This window comes from Dendrobates tinctorius, unplaced genomic scaffold (assembly GCF_039654945.1).
Source record: "Dendrobates tinctorius isolate UK_male_01 unplaced genomic scaffold, ASM3965494v1 ptg000175l, whole genome shotgun sequence".
NCBI classification, from domain to species: Eukaryota; Metazoa; Chordata; class Amphibia; order Anura; family Dendrobatidae; genus Dendrobates; species Dendrobates tinctorius.
This window is the reverse complement of record NW_027361842.1, coordinates 2,262,496-2,268,586: the sequence shown is the minus strand read 5'-3', so window position 1 is coordinate 2,268,586 and position 6,091 is coordinate 2,262,496. Positions and strand designations below refer to the sequence as shown.

At 51.1% G+C, this 6,091-nt stretch overlaps 1 protein-coding gene across 1 annotated transcript; it reads left to right on the top strand.

Annotated features, from left to right (window-relative positions):
- Window positions 1–1,166: 1,166 nt before the first annotated feature.
- On the top strand, window positions 1,167–5,218 carry MRPL34 (mitochondrial ribosomal protein L34). Its single transcript, XM_073551336.1, has 2 exons — window positions 1,167–1,376; window positions 4,773–5,218. Exons 1-2 carry the CDS (start codon window positions 1,351–1,353, stop codon window positions 5,071–5,073), a joined length of 327 nt encoding a protein of 108 aa, XP_073407437.1. The 5' UTR covers window positions 1,167–1,350; the 3' UTR covers window positions 5,074–5,218.
- The last annotated feature ends 873 nt before the right edge of the window (window positions 5,219–6,091 follow it).

Sequence of the window (6,091 nt, the reverse complement as noted above, 5' to 3'; positions counted from 1 at the left end):
ATCAGACCGCACCCCTTGGTTTTTAAAACATACCGTAATGTCACCAGTAGCCGTTCCTCAGGAGGAATCGCACGACGGAGCTGTGTGTCCTGTCTCCGGATGGATTGTTGGACACGAGCAAGCAAATCCATGAAACTTTCGTGGGACATCCGGATATAATCTGTAAATTTCTCCGGGTTTGCCTGTAGCTCGTTGTAGAGGGTGTGGTATGCCCCACGGCTCTCCCGGAGTTCAACAATCGGATGTATCCACATACGCCGCCGTCTTCGCTGCCTCTCTCTCTTCCTTTGTTCATGGCAAGCAACTGCATACGCCTGAGCCATCGCGATGTCCAAATCCAAGTTGAAGTGAAAACTCTTCCAGCGCAGATCCATGGTCACGAGAAGAATCAAGCAAATGTGAAGAATACTGTAGACAGGGTCTATATATTAACATACCACACCCACAATGAAGTCCCATTGGTCTTGTGTGTTGTTGAATGGTTGTTTTTTCATTTTTGTGGGGTTTTTCCAAAATCTGTAAAAAAACGCAAACGCACAAAAAACGCATACAAACGCGCAAAAACGCTGCGTTTTTTTCCTGCATGCGCATAAAAATGCTTGAAAAAAACGCAGCGTTTGTATGCATTTGTATGCGTTTTTTTGCGGGAAAAACGCGCTGCAAAAAGAAGCAAGTGTGAAACTAGCCTAAGGCCGGTTTCACATTAGCGCTTTTTAAGCGCACGCACGGCCGGGGGTAGCTCCGCCCCCGAGCCGGCTCTCTGCCCGGCGTGCCCGCCCCTTGCTTGTAGCGCCGCCTACTAGCGGACAGCAGCGCCTGCGATCGGCGCACCCTATCTTTAGCATAGGGTGCGCAGATCGTGCGCAGGCTGTGCGCTAGTTGCGCTTTGACCTGCGCCGTGCGCGCCAAAATCGAACTTTTCGGATTTTGGCGCGCACGGCGCACCGTCAAAAGTGCGCAGCGCAGGTCAAAGCGCAACTAGCGCACGGCCTGCGCACGATCTGCGCACCCTATGCTAAAGATAGGGTGCGCCGATCGCAGGCGCCGCTGTCCGCTAGGAGGCGGCGCTACAAGCAAGGGGCGGTCACGCCGGGCAGAGAGCCGGCTCGGGGGCGGAGCTACCCCCGGCCGTGCGTGCGCTTAAAAAGCGCTAATGTGAAACCAGCCTAAGAGCGCGTACTGAGACCGGCACGTGACCGCGCGCTGTGATGATGAAGCCATCCGCGCCGGAACTTCATACTAAGCGTCTCTCTCCCTCCAGCAGCTCTGAAGACTACAACTCCCACAAACCAAAGCGCGTGCCTCGTGACGTTAGTCTCGCACGCACGGAAGCTGGAGGTGACCGGAAGCATGGCGGTGTGGGGAGCTCTTGGCAGGTGAGAGAGGAACATGTCGGGCGTGCATGGCTCTGTGGAGCTCACTGGTCCCACGTAGCTGGTGACTTTAGAGAGGCGTCCTGTTACTGATGTGTGTGAGCCCGTTCTCAGCAGAGTGTGAATCTTGGCTAGGACTATGGAGAATGTGCCCGTGTCATTGGCTTTGTATTCTGATATTGATAGAGGTGGGGGAGAGGGGGTTGTTTTCTTGGAAGTCTATTAAGGGGATCCTGTCACGTGCAAAATTGCTGTTAGTCTGCAGGTTAATAGCTTTCTGAGACCGGCAGTGACTGACAGCCGGCCCAAATGCTGAGCTGCTGTCAGTCAGTGCCGGGAGCGCGGTAACAGCCGCCGGTCACTATGTACAGAGCAGTGCCTGACAGCCGGCCCTTATGATGAGCTGGTGTCAGTGCCGGTAGAGCGGTTATAGCCGCCGGTCACTATGTACAGAGCGGTGCCTGACGGCCCTAATGCTGAGCTGCTGTCAGTCAGTGTCGGGAGCGCGGTCATAGCCGAGGGTCACTATGTACAGAGCGGTGACTGACAGCCGGGCCTATTGCTGAGCTGCTGTCAGTCAGTGTCGGGAGCGCGGTTATAGCCGCCGGTCACTATGTACAGGCGGTGACTGACAGCCGGCCCTAATGCTGAGCTGCTGTCAGTGCCGGGAGCGCGGTCACAGTCGCCGATCACTATGTACAGGCGGTGACTGACAGCCGGCCCTAATGCTGAGCTGCTGTCAGTCAGTGCCGGGAGCGCGGTAACAGCCGCCGGTCTCTATGTACAAAGCAGTGCCTGACAGCCGGCCCTAATGCTGAGCTGCTGTCAGTGCCATGAGCGTAATACAGCCGCCGGTCACTATGTACAGAGCGGTACCTGACGGCCCTAATGCTGAGCTGCTGTCAGTCAGTGTCGGGAGCGTGGTCACAGCCGCGGGTCACTATGTACAGAGCGGTGCCTGACAGCTGACCCTAATGCTGAGCTGCTGCCAGTGCCGGGAGCGTGGTTACAGCCGCCGGTTACTATGTACAGAGCGGTGCCTGATAGCCGACCCTAATGCTGAGCTGCTGTCAGTGCTAGGAGCTCGGTTGCAGCCGCCGGTCACTATGTACAGAGCGGTGCCTGACAGCCTGTCCTAATGCTGAGCTGCTGTCAGTCAGTGCCAGGAGCGCGGTAACAGCCGCCGGTCACTATGTACCTCTGTACATAGTGACCGGCGGCTGTTACCGCGCTCCTGGCACTTACAATTGACCCTAATGCTGAGCTGCCGTCAGTCAGTGCCGGGAGCGCCATACAGCCGCCGGTTACTATGTACAGAGCGGTGCCTGACAGCCGGCCCTAATGCTGAGCTGCTGTCAGTGCCGGGAGCGCGGTCACGGTCGCCGATCGCTATGTACATAGCGGTGACTGACAGCCGGCCCTAATGCTGAGCTGCTGTCAGTCAGTGCCGGGAGCGCGGTAACAGCCGCCGGTCTCTATGTACAGAGCAGTGCTTGACATCCGGCCCTAATGCTGAGCTGCTGTCAGTGCCATGAGCGTAATTCAGCCGCCGGTCACTATGTACAGAGCGGTGCCTGACGGCCCTAATGCTGAGCTGCAGCCGCCGGTCACTATGTACAGAGCGGTGCCTGACAGCCGGTCCTAATGCTGAGCTGCTGTCAGTCAGTGTCGGGAGCACGGTCTCAGCCGCGGGTCACTAGGTACAGAGCGGTGACTGATAGCCGGGCCTAATGCTGAGGTCCTGTCAGTCACTGCCGGGAGCGCAGTTACAGCCACCGGTCAATATGTACAGAGCGGTGCCTGACAGCTGACCATAATGCTGAGCTGCTGTCAGTCAGTGCCGGGAGCGCGGTCACAGCAGCAGGTCACTATTTACAGAGCAGTGCCTGAAAGCCGACCCTAATGCTGAGCTGCTGTCAGTGCTGGGAGCTCGGTTGCAGCCGCCGGTCACTATGTACAGAGCGGTGCCCGACAGCCGGCCCTAATGCTGAGCTGCTGCCAGTCTGTGCCAGGAGCGCGGTTACAGCCACCGGTAACTATGTACAGAGCAGTGCCTGACAGCCGACCCTAATGCTGAGCTGCTGTCAGTGCTGGGAGCGCGGTCACAGCCGCCAATCTGTACAGAGCGGTGACTGACAGCCAGCCCTAATGCTGAGCTGCTGTCAGTCAGTGCCGGGAGCGCGGTTATAACTGCTGGTCACTTTGTACAGAGCGGTGCCTGACAGCCGGGATATAGTTCATTTCCTCCTGGCAGCGGGCTCTAAGTGTTCAGAACACTAGTAACCTACAGATGAACCCCATATCTACCATTTAATCGTGTTTTGTTTTGTTTTTTTTTTTGTTTTGTTTTTTTTCACAAGACCGATCCCCTTTAAATTACATTTATGTAGATGTATATTGTTGAAGGGGGCACTAGTCATGGAGGGTTTACATGTACAGTACTGTACAAAATGTTTTGCAGGTATAGAAAAAAAAAATAATGCTGCAAAGTTAAAATGACTTAATAAATTATTAAACACGTTTATCTTTTAATTAGCGAAATGCAGAATGAATGAAAAAGAAAAATCAAAATCAATTTTTGGTGCGACCTCCATTTGTTTTCACAATGTCATTTCTAGATACACTTCATAGTTTTTGAAGTAACTCAGGAGGGATCCAAACATCTTGGAGAACTAACCACAGATCTTCTGTAGATGTAGGCTTGTGCTTATCCTTCTGTATGTTTGTGTAATCCCAGACTCGATGTTGAGAGCAGTAGTGCTCTGTGGGGCTGAGAAATGCAGGCAGATACTTATCTGTCATACAATACCATCAGAGACTCATCTGGCTCCAAATTTATTCTGCAGCACTACAGTGACTCCAAACATGTAGACAGAGGCACTGAAGGGAACCTGTCGCCTTATTCCTGCTGCCCAAACCGTGGACAGCATGAATCAGAGCTTGGCTGTGAGATTGTAACCAGGTGTGATTTTCTCTGAAATGAAACATAAACCTGATGACAGGTTCACTTTACAGAGTATCTTCAGCGTAAAGAAGAACAAGGAGTCTTTTTGGAAATGATATGACCCCACAGAACCCTGATCTCAACATCAAGTCTGAGATTTCATGAAGAGACCGAAGGATAAGCACAATCCTACACCCACAGAAGATCTGTTGTTCGTTCTCCAAGATGTCTGGGACAACCTCCCTGTACCATTAAATTTTCTTCAATAGCTGTGTACAAGTGTTCCTACCTAGAAGAATTGATGCGGACTGGCAGACAAAGCGCTGTCACACCTGATATTGATTTAATTTAGATTTCTCTTTTGTTCATTCATTTTTAATTTTATATGATAAAAATATATTGTATATCAGGGGAATTCTTTTAATATCTTTCTTTTTTTTTTTTTTTAATTCAAGGTTTATTCTGCTAAAGCCATCAGTATCTGCTTTCTGTGCACAGTATAGGACCTATGTAAGTGTGTTTCGGAGCGTCAATCATACTGAGATCCCTTCCCCAGGCTGTGGCATCCTTTCCCGGACTTTACCTCCTAACTGGAGCTTGCCACCTGTCCGTACCAAGAAGAGGGGCATGGAATACCAACCTAAGTTCCTGAAGCGCCAGAGAACTCATGGATGGCTAAAGCGCATAAGCACGAGAGGTGGCATCGAAGTGATCCTTCGCCGGATGTTAAAAGGAAGGAAATCATTGACTGTCTGATTATCCATCGGTCACGGTTGTGACTTTCTTCCCCACTCTAATTCTTGTTTAGTGCTATCTTCCTGTGAATAGAGTTACTATTACTAGTTCTGGTTTGTACAGGCTGTGTAGAATGGAAACAGTAAAACTGTTTATTATCCAAGGACACTGTGAGTGGCTTCTTTGTTTTCCAACAGTGTGATTGGTGCTTATTTTTCAACAGATAGAGACAAACACCTTGGTCGCCTCAAAAAAACCTTTTTGAATCAGGGTTACCATCCAAGAACAATTGAAAACCAAATTACAAGAGCCACCAGATTGTCAAGGAATCACCTGCTACATTACAAAGCTAAAGAAGAAAATAACCGGGTGCCTCTAGTAGTCACCTACAATCTAAATCTGGAAGTGCTAAGGGGAGCTGCACGGAAATTACAACCTTTACTACAAAAAGATGCCTGATTAAAATCCATTTTTCCAGACCCCCCACTGCTGTGTTTTAGGTAGCCCCCAAATTTAAGAAGCATCATTGTCAGAAGCTCCCTGTCCTCTCCAACAGCTGCAGGAACCTTTCCTTGCAACCAGAATTGACTGTCAAATTCCAACAATTAGTAGGATTTTATCATTGACTTAAAGGGAACCTGTCACCAGGAATAACGCTGTTAACAGGGTTATGATGTGGTCTGGCGCCTGTATGTAGCTGAATGCAGTGGGGAGAAATGATGTTTTTTTTTCTCCTCAGCAGCATTCAGTTGCAGTCATGGGGCGGCACCGGCGCTGGTTCAGTGCATACAGAGTGGCTGCTGTAACCGCATCCCCCCGACCCTGATTGACAGCCGCCCTCAAAGTAGAGCCAGTGTCAGTCAGGGCTGGGGGCGCAGTTACAGCGACCATACTGACTGAACCAGCCCTGCCCCTATGACTGAATACCGACTGCTGGCAGGGAGAATAAAGATCATTTTCTCCCCGCTGCAGTCAGCTACGTGCAGGTGCCGGACAGCATCATAACGCTGTTAACCTGCAGATTAACGGTGATATTTGT